We start from the raw sequence: 16,264 nt of genomic DNA on the forward strand, positions 1-16,264 counted from the left end.
CGACCAGATGCGTCGATTCCGTGTTCTGACCCGCCCCACGTTGCTACTGGCTTGGGGCTTCTGGCGTGTCACTCGTTGTAGGAAGGTAGCCAAGTCTGTTTCTCAGACACACACCGGCTTACACTTCTCGGATGGTGACTGTGTGTGAGAGAGCGCGGGACTGGGGGAGGGGGAGCCGAGGTGCCTTGGCATCGGCGGGTTATTTGCAGGAACCGGCAGCTGGAGCTGATCCTCCGAGGAGCTCCCCCGCCCTCCTGCCTCAGTCATCACAGCTCCCCGTCAGCCTGTGCCTCAGGGAGCTGTCACAGCCTCGTTACTCCTAATTCATCTTCACTTAGTGCATCAAAAGGCTGATGGATCAAATTGGGTGGGCGCACAGGAAGTTTGATTAGTGACATTATGTTGTTTGCCACGACGGGCTCTGAAAACTTAGCTCATCTGTGTCCCAGGAGTCCTAGGCTAAGACTGAAGAGTTTATGTTCTGCCTCCGAAATTCTCAGGATTGGCAGGCAGGGGGGCAGCTCCAGCCAGAGGCGTTTCCTTAGTGACACTCCCAACAGCCACCTTCTCCGGTGGTTCTCTCCTTTCCTCCCCTCCCCTCCCCTCCCCCCACCCACAGGTGGGTCTCTGGGTCCGAGTTATCCAGAGAAGGCCTGGGGTGAGCGGGTCCCTGGGCCCAGCCATCCTCCTCTGGCCAAGCAGCAATCCTGCCGTCTTGGGGCGGAGCCGAGCAGTCCTGGCTGCTCTTGTCGCCCTCACTGCCCCCATCAGGCTGTGGAGCCACACATATGGGGGCTCAGTCCTTTCCCCAGGTTCCAGGAGAAGAAGGGGACAGGACACCTCCCACAAACATTGTTTCAGGAAGCAGCAGCCCATAAAGAAACCTAGCAGGTGCTGGGCTGCTCCCTGCACGTGGCGACCATCCACGAGCTCATAACCCGCGGTGTGCATGGCCTCACCGATGTCCCGAGGAATGCATGTGTCAGGCTTGGCAGGCAGCCCTTGTAAGGACCGATCGCACGTGTACATCTCTGCGGAGGATAGGGGTGGGACAGATCCAACAAGTTGGATGACGTCACGGGGGACTCAGGAGAGATACCCATGGGGCCCCCAGAACGCCCTCCTTGAGCTGACTTCATGTCTTTGAAGATGCGGCTGCTGATGACATGATAGTGACCACGGGGGAAGCTGATACCTGCCCTCCTTGGGATCGGGTCCACCAGCCAGGCGGAGAGCCTGGAGAGCCCTGTAAAGCTAGGGGAGGGGCCCATCTAGAGACCTTGACCACCATCTTGGTAATGAAAGCAACTGGCTCTGGGAACTTGGGTGGGTCCTTTCACGTTTCTGCATCTTAGTTTTTTATTCTGTAAAGTGAAGAGATTAGATTGAAGGTTTCTTCCAGGTGTGAAATTCAATTCTCTACATTTTCCCAGGTCAGCTATCAAGAGAATAGGAACAATAGCATCGTCTCTGGCTCTGAGCCAGAGACGATGCTAAGGGCTTGATGTACCTCATTTAACCTTCAAAATAACCCCACAAGGAAAGTGGTCTCACCCTATTTGGAGATGTTCACGGCAGCACGGCTGTATCCGTGCCCACCCTCACCACAGATGCTCATTAACACCAGTTAAGCTGGTAGCGTTCCCAAGAGGTGCTAAGGATGTACACGGGATTAAAACACCTTCTGCCTGTCAGACCTCACGGACACATCAGAGGGATGGGGCAGACACAGAGCAAGGTAGGTACCAAAGAACACATGCAAACAGCAATCGGATAGTAGCAAGCACCAAGGCTTTTTAATGAGAATGTAGGTATGATCAATTTCCAGATGGCCAGAGAAAGGTCTCCATGGAGGTGATCCTAACTAACTATCATTTTTATGGGACATTAGAGTTTGCAAGACACTTTGAAACATAACATTTTATTTGGTTCTTCTACCTCTCGCTGAAATTAGGGACGTCTGTTCTTGTTATTAAATTATTGTTAATTATTAAATTGAGGATCAGAGAAGTGGCTCAGCAGAGGGAACTAGATTATCCTTCTGCAGGTCAGACATCTGCATGGTTAGACGAGATGATCCAGGGTTGATGGTTGCTTGATACCTCAGAGAGTCTGCCAGGTCTCACTGCGTGCCTGGCCCACCCCCACCTTCAGGAACAGAGGCATCTTGTAGCTGGGGCAGCCTTAGAGTTGACCAGGAAGGCCACAGGCCAAGTCGGGCTTCTCTTTCTCAAAGATTCAGAGGGAAGGGTCGAGGTTGCGGTAAATCCACATGGCACAGGCTGAGAAGACTTTACCCAAAGTCGCCTGCCAGGCACCCACAACATCTCAGGGCTGGTTGGTGGGAACTTCATGTGGTATAGCTGTATTCTCTCTGGATTGTTCAGAGGGTTAGGGGCCACAGAGAAATTGGGGTCTCTCTCCCCCAGCAACACTCATCACAGCCCCCGGTGTGTTGCCTGGACCCCGTCACAGAGCTTAGCCCCACCTCTTTGGTGGCCACAGCATCCATTTTCATTATATTAGCTGCCATTTGTTGGGCATGTACCCCTTACTGGTCCCTTCATATCCATTTTCTAAGCTAATTTCCCAGCCACTCCAGTGAGGAGGGAGTTATGTCTCCATTTTACAGATGAGAAGACCAAGGCCCAGAGTAATTGCATTGTCAAGGCCATACTGCTAACAAGCGTTGGGGGTGAGATTGAAAGCCAGATCTGTCTGTCTGTCCGATTAAAAATAAAAAACTAACAGGCTGCATTGACTCCTCTTCTTCAATTCCTGGGATGGAAGGAAGCTATTCCTCTTCATATTCTGGTCATTGCTGCTTGGAGAAGCCTCAAATGCTGGAGACAGGGATGGGATGGGGGAACGGTGTGCAGTGCTGGTGGGCACAGAGCAGGCTATCAGGACTGTCTGCCCATCGCTGTGGCTGCCCTTCCTACCTGCTTCCGTCGTGTGGCAGAGGAAGTCAGGGGCTCTGTCCGTGACCCCAGCCTGTCCTGGACTGGCCTGAAGGGGTGAGCCCAGAGGCAGCCCCTGGGCAGACCCCCATTCTTAGCCACAATCTCTGCTGCTCTTACCTGGGATCCAGCACGTCCCGTCCTCCTCGGAGCTCACTTGGGCTGAGCAGCCTGATGCCCTAGAGACTCCCCAAGTGTCATTTTCTGGAAAACATCGGTAGTCTGAGGGCACTCGGGACTCTGAGGAAGGTTGCGTGCGGCCCGGACTGCCACTTCCCTCTTTATAAGGCTGTGAGCCCTTCCTCTGGGGCCCTGCAGACACCAGTCAGAGACCTAACAGCTTGCTGGGGTGAGAGCCTAGACATGCCCTTGAAGGAACCGTGTCTGCAGGTTCTGCGGGAAGATGGATCTGTGTCCCTAACCCGCTTGGGTGAACTCGGGCCAGATCCCCCCCATCCCCCGTTCCTCTTTCTTCATCCGAGATGCGGAAATCATGTCTCATCTCATAGGGCTGTGGTGCGGACGAAGGGAAATGATCTAGGCACAGCGCTTCACACGGTGACGAGCATGGAGTAGGAGCTTGGTAGCTGTTCCATTTGTCCCTCACTACCTCTTGTCCTGCCAGCTGAGCCACCATCCTCTGGGAAAGGGAGGACCCAAGGCTGGCATATCACCCAGCTTCCACCACGACCAGCAGATGGCCGATCTGGAGTCATCCATAGCCCCCTTACACTCGTTTCAAAGAGATCCCAGACATCATCTAGTTTCATCTGTAAATATTTCACTGTGTATCCCGCGCCATCAGGATGCTACAAAAATGAACTGGAACACTGCTGCCACGCCTAAAAATCGTTCCCAGGGAATCCTTAATAGCGTCGAAATCCACTCTTCAGATTTTCAATGGTCTCGTGAAATGTCAGGGATCTTTAAAAAGTTGGTTTCTTTGAATCAGGATTCAAGTAAGTTCCCCACATTATAATCGGCTGATTCGGCTTTCAAGTTTCTTTTATTATATTTTTCCACAATCTGGATCTTGCTGATTGCATCCCAGCAGTGAAGTTTTACCTTCAGTTGGTCTTTGCGGTACAGATAGATATCTGGGCAGGAGTCATAAAGTTAGATCTTGCTGCCCCCGCTCCCCCACCCCGCATTTAGGGAAGGGCTCCTTTCTCCTTCCTGGAAAAGAAATGTCCCCACAGTCCCCAGTACCAGCCTGCTGGAGTGGAAGGATTGGGGGTGTCATGGGACCCCAGGGTTCCCAGCAGCAGGTTGGTGGATGCCGGCTGCTATTTGGACTCACCCGCTCTTTGTTTTCATGAACAGGGGTGTCTTTTCATAAAGCGAAGCAATTTTCTGCCAAATAGCAAGGACTGTTTTTCCTCCTTCCAGAGCAATAAGGTTCAGGATTTGTCTCCCTCTTGGCTTTCAAGAGCATGTTTTCTCAATTCTCTCCTGAAATTAAAGTAAAGGTCAAGGAGGCTGGTCTGAGACCCACCCTCCCTCCTCTCCTGGCTCCTGCTGGTGAGTCTGGCTAAGTGGACCTGCCTCCTGGGCTCCGTGCCCTGGCCCTCAGGGCAAACCCAGGTCAACTTCCCAATTCTTGTCATCCTGGGGGGGGGGGCGTGATTGCAAAGGGAGGGAAAGAGAAAGAAAGGGGGGAAAAACAGTGTCAGCCTGTGGGCTCCTTTCTGAATTTAGATCTGAACAATTTCTAGAGGCTTCCTTCTCCCCACCGTGTTCCCTTCCTCGGGGAGGGGGCCCCAGGCCCCACGCCCTCCACCCTGCTTCCCACCTGCCAATTTTCTGCTCGGCACGTGAGCTGCCCCAGTGATCTGCCCCTTCCCTTGCACGGTGTTGAGCTGCGAGGATTTTTAATCAAAAGGCAGCTCACACACGCAGAGAACAGTACCGCCACCACCCCGCTTAGCATTCCCGGAGCCTTCTCTCCCCACCCCCTCCCCACACTGAGTCACTCCCAGCTAACAGTTAATTAATTTGTGACACTTTGACAGTTTGTGAGGAGACATTTTTACGGAACCTTCAAAATGCACAGTGTCGGGGCTGTCAGGCAGACGCCCTTCTTGCTTTCCCTGGGTCTCCAGACCCTGCCTCACCCTACCGTAGACCTCGGGGGTGATGCCGGGGGGTCCGGGCCCAGCCCTGAGCCAACCTGGGAGAGGCCTCAAGGCCCCGCAGCCCTCCTCTGTCCCAGTCTCTCGGGGCACTCCACACTCCCAAGGACCCCTGGACAGACCCCGGGTACCTGGCCATCTTGGGAAGAGGGAGAAACACAGAGGGTGTCCAGGATGACAGCATGAGGGGTGGGGAGCTCCACTCTGGTCTCCTTCTGGAGCTCCCAGTCAAGCTCCACTCTGGTCTCTTTCTGCTCCTGGAGAAATTCCCACGCAGGGGCCGCCTTCACAACAGGAGAGCCGTGCGTGCTTCAGCCTCTCCCTGGGACCCACCCTGTCCCAGCGACACTCTGGGGGCTCCCCGTGGATGCTTTATGGCCGCTGGCTGGTGCTGCATGGGAAATGGCTCCAGCCGTGCTGGCCTGCTGGGACATCACTCCCGCCGTGGGGTGCTCATCTAGACACTGCGAACCCCTGGGCCCCCCAGGCCTTCTGGGAGCCCAGAAGCCATCCCCACCGGCTCTCTGCATCCCTTCCCACAGAATTCACTTTGTCTCCCCACCTCCCCACACACCTACACTCACTCACCTTCACACACATGTGTTCTCTCTTTCAATGGCTTGTAACCCCATGTGCCCACTGGAAAATTGCCTGAATGGACCCCAACCAGCTGGGTATCCAACCCCATGACCCAGACCCAGAGGGCCAGAGAGAGATCTCGGGGGAGGCGACTGATACCCCTTGAGAAGATTCCAGGGGAGAAACAACAACCAGGGCAGAAAAAGACCCTGGGCCTGGCTCCTCCCCACTTGAGTGGGGCACCGGCTCCCATGGATGCCTCCCAGACATTTACTTACCGTGGCCACCACCATGCTGGAAAGCGAGAAGACCAAAAAGAAAAAAAACAAGCTAAGTGTCCTCCTTACACCGGTGTAGCTCCCCGGTTGGTCAGAACAGACACTAAACAAATCATTAGACACGTGACTTAATTACACCTGTGATGAGGGCCCCCAAGGAGCCCAGGTGCCGTGAGCCTAGTACGGCAGAGGATGGCTCTGGGCTGGAGCCTCAGGGAGGCTTCCCTGGAGAAGGGCTTGTCCTGGAGCGTGACAAGGAGGACGAGGTCAGCCGGGACAATGGGATCTTGAACCTACCTGGAAGGGCTGGGCCCGGTTAGGAGTTGGGACCTGGGAACCCGGGAGCAGGGAGCAGGTGGTACCTAGCTGGTAGCTTTGCGGAAGGAAGGACGCAAGTTGAGCGAGCACCCGAGGGCAGCTTCTCTCAGCTGTGAGGTAGGAGGCAAGGGGCTGCCTGGCCAGGTTTAGCTCCAGGCTCAGAGCGGGTGCCTGGGATACCGCCGCAGGGGGGGCCACCGATGGTTCTTAGGACCGCACCCCCTCTCCTGGCTCCTGCTGGGTGGTACCAGACACGGCCAGTGAGCAAGAATGGAAGAGAGTCATCCAGGCGGTTTTACACTTTCTAAGGAAACCTGCATCATTCTCCCCACGGATAACAGAGCTAGACCCTGCAGCGGCCTGGCTGCTTGGCCCCGTGCTTTGCTCCCTCGCTGTCCCTGCAGGATTCCGGGTTGGACTTAGGAGGTTTGCCAGATCTGGAGAGGGCACAAAGTGGGCGGTGTCGGTGTGTGGCCTACCCTCCCTCCCAGGCCTCTGGAGGGCTGGTTTCCCCACTAGCCTAGGTCTCTTTAAATAGTCCACACCTGATCCCCCACAGCTGCCCTGAGGCTCTGGGTGGAGACAAGCAGGAGCAATGGCGGAGTCCAGGAGGCAATAGGTACCCCACCCCATGGCCAAGCCCTAGAACCTGTAAGTACAGGACGTACCTGGGCCCTCCCCCACTCCTGGGCAAAAGCAATCAGTGTTTCTTCCCTTAAGAATGACTGCTGGCCCCTGAGCCAGACCCAGGGCCTCACCGCCCGGCTCCCCCTTCTTCTCTGGGCCTGGGAGGCCAGGGAAGATTCAGGGGCGAGGAGAGGGTGAGCCCGGAGGTGGCAGCATCCATCCCTCCTTCCCCTTGCCTGGCCATCATCCACCACACTGGCCTTCCCAAAGTCTGAGCCGGGAAGGCCCTCCTTGCCTGGCTGACGGCTCTGGGAATCCGAGGCCCCAGTTCCCCTGCTCCCCTGCCCACACTGACCTCCTGGGCCCAGTAAGCAAGGGCATTAGTTAAAGACTTCTGGTTTCCCTTTGTTGTAGGAAGGACTGGGGGCTCCATCCTCTCCCTCTTCCTTCCAGATCCCACTCTTCCTGGGGCCGCGGGAGGCACAGGGGAGGTGCCCACCCCCGAGTCTGGACCCCGTGAGAGGAGCCAGGGCGGCTTGAATCCCTGGGTCTTGGGGAGAGCCCCTTACCCACTCCCTCCCCACTCCCCTCCAGTTCCCCCGCTTCCCACAAGCTGCTTTTGAGATGCAAATGCCAAGTACCCTCCTCCCCACCCCTCCTTTTCCATTGAAATGCTTCAAGTTTCAGAGAAGAGGGAAAATGATGTGTTTAAGACAGCACTGTCTCACCAGCCATAGAGCCTGATAAGAGATTGTTACATTTTAATTAGACAATTTGATTCCTTCAACTGCCAAACTTTCCGGGGAGGCAGCACCGCGGGAAGCAGGCTGCTGGAGTTTATACTGCGCCCAGGCTTCCTCCCGCCCCACCTCTGGGCCCTGCGCCCCCAAGTTTTGCAGGTGGATGGAATCATACTAGAGAGAGGACAGAAGCCTTCCCTCGGTCCCCCTCACCCCGCCCCCCCCATCAGCCAGCTTTCCTCCAGGGTCCCAGGCTGTCCTAACGGATTGACCCTTCTGGCCCCACCCCACCAGGCTGGGGACCAAGGGCAACTGCAGCCTCCAAGTTTGGGGTGTCAGCCTCAAACTGTGGAATTTTAAAGGAGTTTTTTTTTCTTCCAACATACTTGTGAGAGGCTGTTTGTGTCTGCAGCTGCGGGGGGAGGAGGGAGAGTTGCCTGCCTCCTCTCAACAGCCTCCACCTTCCCCTCCTCCCCTCCCCTGCCCCAGCGCAGGCCGACTGTGTGAGTCGGCCAGGGCGGCCTCCGTGGGCCAGCTCGGCCCCAGCTACCTGTCTGGGCTCTCACTGCCTTCCTCAACTAGACAGCTAGCTCCTTTTCAAATGAGGGCACAAACAGGAAATGGTCGCATGCGGAAAGCCCAGAGGATAAGTGGCGGAGGCCTGGAGGCTGGAAAAGCCCGCTCCACCATCCACTCGCACTGACAAGCCCGCACACCTCATTCACCCCAGACACCGCGTTGGGACGCTCTGCGGTATGGGCTCTGAGGACGGCAACCATCAGAGCAGACCGGAGCTAGGCTGGATGTTCAGGAGAACTCGATGCAAGGGGGACAGACCACCAGAGTGGATGATTCTGGAAGGTCTTTCAGTCGGTGGTTGCCCTTCTGAGCTGAGTACTGGAGACAGATGAGGGTCAGGGGATCTCTGGCGCTTAGATGGCTTGAGGCTTGTGGGGACCCCACGCCCCGGAGCTCCCCAAGCTCCTGGCTCCCTCCTCTTTCCCATGCACCAGAGCAGCTGGAAAGAAAAAGCCTAGGAGGCCCCAGAGCACAGCGGGACCTCCTCTGCCAGCAGTCTGCTGGGGAGGGTGGCGTGGGGAGCAGCAATGCCCCGCTTCCCTGCATAGGGAAAAGGAGGGTGATACTTTGGGGGACTGGCAGCCGCTCCTCCTCCTGGTGTCTCTGTCAGTTCCGGCTGCCTTAACAAAGTACCCTAGATGGGGGGGCTTCAACCCCAGAAATTAATTTCCTCACAATCCTGGAGGCTGGCAGTCCGAGATCAAGGGGCCAGCATGGTTGGGTTCCGATGAGAGCTCTCTTCCAGGCTTGTAGATGGCTGCCTTCTCACTGTGTGTTCGCACGGCACGAGGAGGGGGAGACTCGGGTGTCTCTTCCTCTAAGGGTGCTCATCTCGTCCCGAGGACCCTGTCTTCCTGTCATCTAGACCTCAGCTCCGAATACCATCACCTTGGGGGTTATGACTTCCCCAATGCACACATTGAGAGGCACACATTTCAATCCTTACCAATAGGGTTAGATCGTTCATCCCTGTTCCAGGAGACAGGACTAAGTAGCTAAGCAATGGCAGTGACCATGTATGTATTTGGCACTCGCTAAATGCTCCTTGATGGGGACTGATTTGGAGCTTTTACACGTGAGACGGTAGCCACCTGGAAGAGAATGGAGGTGGCGTCTGGAGGTTGGTGAGCAAGGTGACCATATTTTCATAACCCCAAATCAAGATTCTTGTTCTGATGACAGAAAGTTTTAAAATAATATGAGATTTATTTATCTGAAATTTCCTATAGGAATAATTCGCCTTGGGTCATACATGTAGCCATCTCCTTTTTAAAAAGGAACAAGAAATTTGGATCATCCTGGCAAATCTAAGGTGTCGACTGCTATCGAGCTTGGCTTTTGCTAGCTCCAGGAGGCGCAGAGTGGGCCCTGACCTCACCTGGCTTCTTTGGGGCCAGGACCAGCCCAGAATACCTGGAGCTCCCTCCTCCCCCAAACGAGCAGAAGCTCTGACAGGGACAGAGAGGCTCAAGGGGTAGGACAAGGGCAGGCATCTGAGGGGCCCTTCAGGAGCCCCTGTGGTGAGAAAGACCACAGCCTGGCCCTTCCTTTGTGCCTTCTTCTGGGACATCCCCTGGAGCCCTGGGCAGAAGGAAAAGAAGGGATGGGGCTGGAGCTGGGGCAGGGGCCGAGTGGGGACTGATGGGTTTTCTCAGGTGTCCCGAGAAAGCGCCAAAAGAGAAGTGGCCAGGAGGACACGGTATTTTAACCATTCTAAGATGCACACCTCCCCCACCTCCACATACACACATTTTAATGTCTCTGAAATCAGAATGCATTTTACAGTGGACCCCATCTTAGAGCTGTATTGCAATTTGATAGCATTTTTTTTCTTTCCTACTGGTGCATTAAACAATGGTGCATCTTACATTCACCTCTATTTTAGAGCCTAGGAAATATGGCAATTGGTATTACATGGCTCAGGCATAGACTTTGCCTTTATTCTCCTTTACTCCCTCCCAGGGGTTGTCTGCTGCGTCTTGGACCCCTTCTCCCCTCACCTAGACCCCCACTTTCCAAGGACGAGCCGTAGGAGGTAGCATGGTATAACAGCGGGACCCCAATGGACTGCATTTGGACAGTCCAGTCACTTCACCTCCAGGAGCCTCAGGCTCATGGTCTGAGTGCTTGTTTCTTTTAATTCTTTTGCTTGGTTTGATTTGTAAAGTTCACAATCCTTGAGAGTTTACCTGGGACGGCCACACGTGCATCATTTTACTTTATCCTCGCGACAGTAATTGCTATCCCCATTTTGCAGGTGGGAAGACCGAGGCTCAGGGAAGCCAAGTAGTCTGGCCCAGACACCGGAGCTAGTAAAGGTGGAGTTGGGATTGGAACCCGGGTTGTTTGGTCCTCACCCTATCTTACACTAGTATCTCTCATGCTAGAGTACCTCCTTGGTGGGGCAAGATTTGCTGATGTCTAAATTCCCGTTCTGCTTGGTGTTGCGTGGGAGTTAGCCAGACGGCCCCCGCTTGTGAGTGATGTCGGCCCCAGGTAGGAAGGGTGCTGAGGACACAGTAGGGACTGGGGCTAGCTCTGGGGGTTGGGAGAAAATCCTACACCAAGATATTAATAGGGTCTACAGGCATTTAGGTTTTCCCATTCTTTCTGTAACGTTAATCTATTACATTTGTATCAGAAAAAAAAAAAAACTATCTAGAACTACCTAGAATAAATACTGAATTAGAAAATTAAATGCATGAGGCCTTTCCAGCCTTGGGTGAAGGGACTCACTCTTGTCCTGCAGAGAAGCCAGCACGCAGAGGGATGAGTGCTCACCCCCTAACCTGCCCTGACCAGCAATGCTCACATTTGCTATCTTACTTGTACCCATGATTTTAAGTCCTGGTTGAAGCTCTTCCCCCTCCGGGAAGCCCTCCATGAGCACCCCAGCCGTGCCCCTGTGCATACCCTCTCTGATTTCTGAGCACCCACTGTAGCGGCCCAGTGGCGGAGTGGTCACCAGACCCCTGCAGGACCAACACACTCCCTCCCCAACTACTGGGCCTGCCGACAGCTGACAGTTTGAGATGCGCCTACCCTCTTGGCAGGTGCCCACTTGAAGAGAGATGCCTCTCTCAAGGTCACACCTTTTCCCTGGGCCAGCCCACGCCCTGTGACATTATGAGAGGGGACACCTCTGTAGGTTCCCTGAGGAGGCCACCTGAGGCCTTTGATGGGACTGCAAAGCAGCCCAGCTTGTCCTCGGCCCAGTCCTGCTTCCTGCCCTTCTCTGCAAGCCTCCATCCTGAGAACAGTCCCCAGTAAATTCCCTGCACGCTAACTTCCTCCTCAGTCTTATTTTTGGGGATCCAACATGCAACACCCGTGGTTCTCTTGGGCTGTCTTTCTCTTTTGCCTCTTGTTCATCTGGTGGCCTATCTTTATAGCTACATTTCCAGGCAGAGGGCTTTTCTTCCCAGTTGGACTCACAGAGCCTCTGACTCAGTTCAGCAAACAACTTACTATCTGCAGATCCCAGAGAACAAGAGAGTATGCTCTTTTATTTGTTCATTCCATGAAGAAGATGAGGCATGAGCAAGATGTGGTGTAACCTTAAGATGCTTACAATCCAGTGGGGGGGTGGCGGGAACAGATACACAGAGGGGGTGTGTTCCAGAACAGAACTCAGGAACAATGCTGTGGGACCCCCCCAAGGAGGGAGGGAGGTGGTCCAGCCTAGAGCACTTGAGATTGGGTTCCAGGGAAGGAGTCTTCTGTGCAAGGCTTTGAAGGACAGGTAGGGGCTAGGCAAGCAGGGGGAGGCGAAGGGATGTTTTCCAAAGATTTTTCTCATTCGTAGAGTTGCGATAATATTTACAAGCCTCTGAGGTGGTTTTGAGGATAAATGAGATAATATATATATTATCCGATATGTATGTTCGAAGCAAACTATCAAATCCTCTGCAGGTGTATGAAGCGACGTCATAGGCAGGCTCGGGATTGTGAGGCTGGTTGGGTGTCGAGAAGGGGTGGGGTGGGCCAGACAGGGAGCCGCAGAGTCTCCATCAGAGGCCACTGGCCCCGTGGAGAGGAAGTGCGGGGGGAGGCAGAGAGAACGCTCGGGAGCCTCCGTGTCTCCAGGCCCCTGACAGTGCTTGGCACATGGCTTTATGGCTCCAGGCTCAAAAGATGCTGACTGAGAACATGAAGGACCAGGAACAGCCCCTGTTGCGTGATCCATACGTGCGTGTAGCTCTCCTGCTGGGTGCGTTCGCAGAGGGCAGCATCGCTGTGACGCCGAGCTTCACCACCTTAGAGCTGGAAGATTTGTTGCATGGGGGTCATTTCACGCCACTGCACATGGAGTTAGGTGTTTGGCCCTCCCCAGAGACTCCAGACTGGTGGTGCTGGGTAGGACATCATCCACGCTCCTGCTGAGAGCCGGCAGAGCAGGTGTGTCAGACGAGGATGGGGGTGGAAGGTGGGCAGACCCTTCTCCAGAGTCCCCTCTGACCTGTTGTGGCTGGTGCGCTCCCCTCCCTGATTTGGACATGGTACCACGTTCGTCCCACATGGCATAAACTAGTGGATTTCCAATCCCTTTGGGTAGCAAAGCCCCCAGAAATCATGGTGCTTTGTGTGGAATGCCTTGAAATACTGATAAGCTGCATTCCAGCCTGTAAACTAGGAACACTTTTGTTAGCAGAAAAGCCAGCTATATTATATGTGCATAATGTTCCAATTACAATCAAAACACAGGCTGTCAAGCCCGTCAATGCCCGATGCAGCTCAAGTCTGCCGCTCAGGCTCTCTGCTTCCTGTTCTCAGTGCGCAGCACCTCCTGCCTTCCAGAGCCCAAGGCAGAAACGCAGTCTTCCTCTACACCTTCTCCCCGCCGTGTGCCCCGGCCCCTCTCCCATCCCACATCTACGCAATGAGCAAATTCCATGAAATTGACTTACAAGTTAGCTACTGATTCTGAACACCTCCCCGTTCTCATTGCTGCCACCTTCGTTCAGACAACCACCCTCTCTTCCCTGAATTACTGCCACAGCCTGGCTCCCTCCAAGGTCCCCCTACACTGCAGCAGCCACTTTTCTAAAACACTAGCCCAGTGGTCCTTCCTCTGCACCCAACCTCTCAGGGGCTCCCAAGCTTACGAGACCCAATCTGGCCCATGAATGGCCCTCCAGTTTCATTCCCAAACCCCCAGGCCCTACATTTTTAGCCAAACAGAATTGTTTGTTGTCTGGTGCTGTGTTGTACTCTCAATAGCTGCAAGGTCTCCCAAACTCTGTTGCCTGGCTAATTCCTCCTTTTACTGCATCTCACATGACACATCCTTCAGGAAGTCCTCAGGGTTCTCTTGCAGAAGCTCATCGTCTCTTCCTTGGGTTCCTACAGCCTCCCAGCCGCTGTCTTGCCACCTGCTTGGCCACACCCTTCCATCCTCTATACAGCGGTTAGAACCTTCTCTCTGGGAGCCATATCCGATCATGTGGTTCCCACTGCCCTCAGAGTCAAATCTGGCATCACTTGTAAAGCCGTCTAGGATCTTGCTGTGGCAGCCTCCCCTGTTCAGCTCATGCCGAGTCCCTCTGGGCTTCAGCTATCCCGAATGAATCTCCTCTAGCCTTCCACTGGGCACCTGCTCTCTCGCTCTGTCATTGACTTATGCTGCTTCTTGTGTCGAGACCTTTCCCTGGGCTCCCAGCTCTTCCCGTGGCTAATTCCTATGCACCTTTGAGTGTCGGTCGAACGTCACTTTCTCTGGAAAGTCTTTCCATCCTTAAACTAGGTTATGTGTCTCTCCTGCATTCCATTTCCTAGTGCCCACTGCTTAGAGATTAAACTGCTTGATTCATGGGCTGTTGTGCTGGAGAACCATGTGTATTTTGTTCCTGCCCATGTTTTTAGCACTACATACAACAGTGCTCACTACATATTTATAGACTCAAGAATGAATGAATGCATATTCCTGTCCCTGCCTGTAGAAGCTGGAACTCCTCGCTACATTGTCTCAAGTGTGTGGTGCATGGGATGTGCTTACTCAGTGTTTGTTGAATAAATAAATGAATGAACGATTGGCTCTTTTCAAGCTCATTTATTTTATTATCTTTAAAAAAATCATACTTGCTCATTTGTTTTGCCATCTGCAAGAACTTGCCGGCAGAAGAGTGGCATGGGCTCCAACATTTTAAGAAAATTGTTAGATACAGAACGGAAAATCCCAAGGCTGAAGAGTGCTACAAACTGCCAGGGTGGTTGGCTTTAGCTCCAGAGCTTTCTGTGGGAGGCAGCATGCTTGGGGAGGTCCTCCTGCTCACTCCCTGTGTCTATTTTTCCTGGCCAGAGCCTGGCCACCCAGTGGCCCCACTGCCCCGATGGATCCACTGAACCTGTCCTGGTACGATGATGATCTGGAGAGCCGGAACTGGAGCCGGCCCTTCAATGGGTCCGAAGGCAAGCCCGGCAAGCCCCACTACAACTACTACGCCATGCTGCTCACCCTGCTCATCTTTGTCATCGTCTTCGGCAACGTGCTGGTGTGCATGGCCGTGTCCCGCGAGAAGGCGCTGCAGACCACCACCAACTACCTGATCGTCAGCCTCGCAGTGGCCGACCTCCTGGTGGCCACGCTCGTCATGCCGTGGGTCGTCTACCTGGAGGTAGGTCTGCACCCCGGCCTTGTAGGCGTGGCTCGTCCCTGGTTCCCACCAACAAGTTGCCTGGGGCCTTCTCCGCGGGTCTGGCCTCTTCCTCCACTCTGGGCTCAGTTTTTCTCCTGACAAAATGGGCTGCTTGTTCCTTGACAATCCCAATTCCAGGTTGGAGAGTGCTTACTAAGGGCCACGCCTCGTGTCCCGTCCTCTGTACGCGGCATTTCCCCATGTGGCCCTCAGGGCAGCCCTGCGAGGTCACTGCAACACAAACACCCTTTCACAGGTGGTGAGCCAGGTGGTCAGAGAAATCATGCAGCTGGTGGGTCCCAGCTGGAACTCTGGCCCCAGGTTGGCTCATTAGATCATGCTGGAAATGGGAGTCCATTGAGGAGGAGCCTCAAGGAAGGGGGATGTTCATGCTTCTAGGCCGGAAGCTTCCTGTTCTCTCTTCCCCCTTCAAAAGCAGGGGCGGCTGCTCTGTGTGCTCCTTATCCCTCCCCTCTCCCCCAGTTTGTGTCTGGGACCTCCAGGCAGGGGTGTCTGTGGGCTGTGCCGCAGGCCCTTTGCTCAGGAATGTCCCCGAGGGCTCGTCCGAATAGAGAGCAGGCAGCCCCCGCTGTGGTCCAGGCGCTGCGCCAAGCGTTTTGCAGACATAGACTCCACACCCATGCTAATCCTGGAGTTGATACTATTCTCAGTTTACAGAAGAGGAAACAGAAGCTTTAAGAAGTTGCCTGTCTTGACAGGTTGCACAGCAAGGGAGGAACGACTAATGGAGGAGTCCCTAAGGGTGGAGGCCCCTCCCGGTGGACACTTTCCAGAGCTGACAGGCGGACGTGGGAGGATCTGAGGGCTTGGGTCCTGGATCCCGCCCCTTTCTCTGCCAAGGACTCTGGGGTCTGGGAACGGACCAGCCTTTCAGGGAATAGCCAAGGCTAAGGTCCCTCAGATCGCTGGGCAGGTACCTTCCTGCCTGGGCAAGCGAGGGGCTTACCTTTACTACGGAGGCAAGTCCCTGGCTGGGAGGGAAGGTTCTTCCGTTTTTAAAGGAAAACATGAAATTTTGTAGGCTTGAGCAGAGGAGACATCTAGGAGAAGGAGCTGAAGTGGGGAGGGGAGGCTGGTCCAGAGTGGTCCCTCTCCCTGTCTCCCCGCCTGGGGGGGGGGTCCCTGTGCCTCCTCCACCTGGTGCTCAGGATCAACACTCCCCTGGGTTCCTTTAGCACAGCCCAAATGGGCTGGAACGTTCAAAATGGATGTTAAGGAAGGAGAGCCAGGGTCACTTGTCTGCATTTTGGCCTCACCGCCCTGTGAGGTGACGGTTTACCGTGTGCATTTTCCAGGTGGGCAGATGAGATTGAGAAGGGGACAGGCCAAGGCCACCTTTATTCACTCATTCGGCAGGTACTGAGCCCGGCCATGTCCTACGGCATCTTCGGGGCT

General features: G+C 54.6%; 1 protein-coding gene across 3 annotated transcripts in view; it reads left to right on the forward strand.

Moving 5' to 3' along the window:
* DRD2 (dopamine receptor D2) overlaps positions 1-16,264 on the forward strand; it is a 59,514-nt gene that overhangs the window by 33,202 nt on the left and 10,048 nt on the right. For all 3 annotated transcript variants that reach the window (XM_036088213.2, XM_036088212.2, XM_036088211.2), the window contains exon 2: positions 14,512-14,827. In XM_036088213.2, the coding sequence (XP_035944106.1) occupies positions 14,543-14,827 (285 nt within the window). In that variant the 5' untranslated portion in view covers positions 14,512-14,542. The remainder of the gene's footprint in view (positions 1-14,511; positions 14,828-16,264) is intronic.

The sequence above is a fragment of the Halichoerus grypus genome, chromosome 11 (genome assembly GCF_964656455.1).
Source record: "Halichoerus grypus chromosome 11, mHalGry1.hap1.1, whole genome shotgun sequence".
Classification (NCBI taxonomy): domain Eukaryota; kingdom Metazoa; phylum Chordata; class Mammalia; order Carnivora; family Phocidae; genus Halichoerus; species Halichoerus grypus.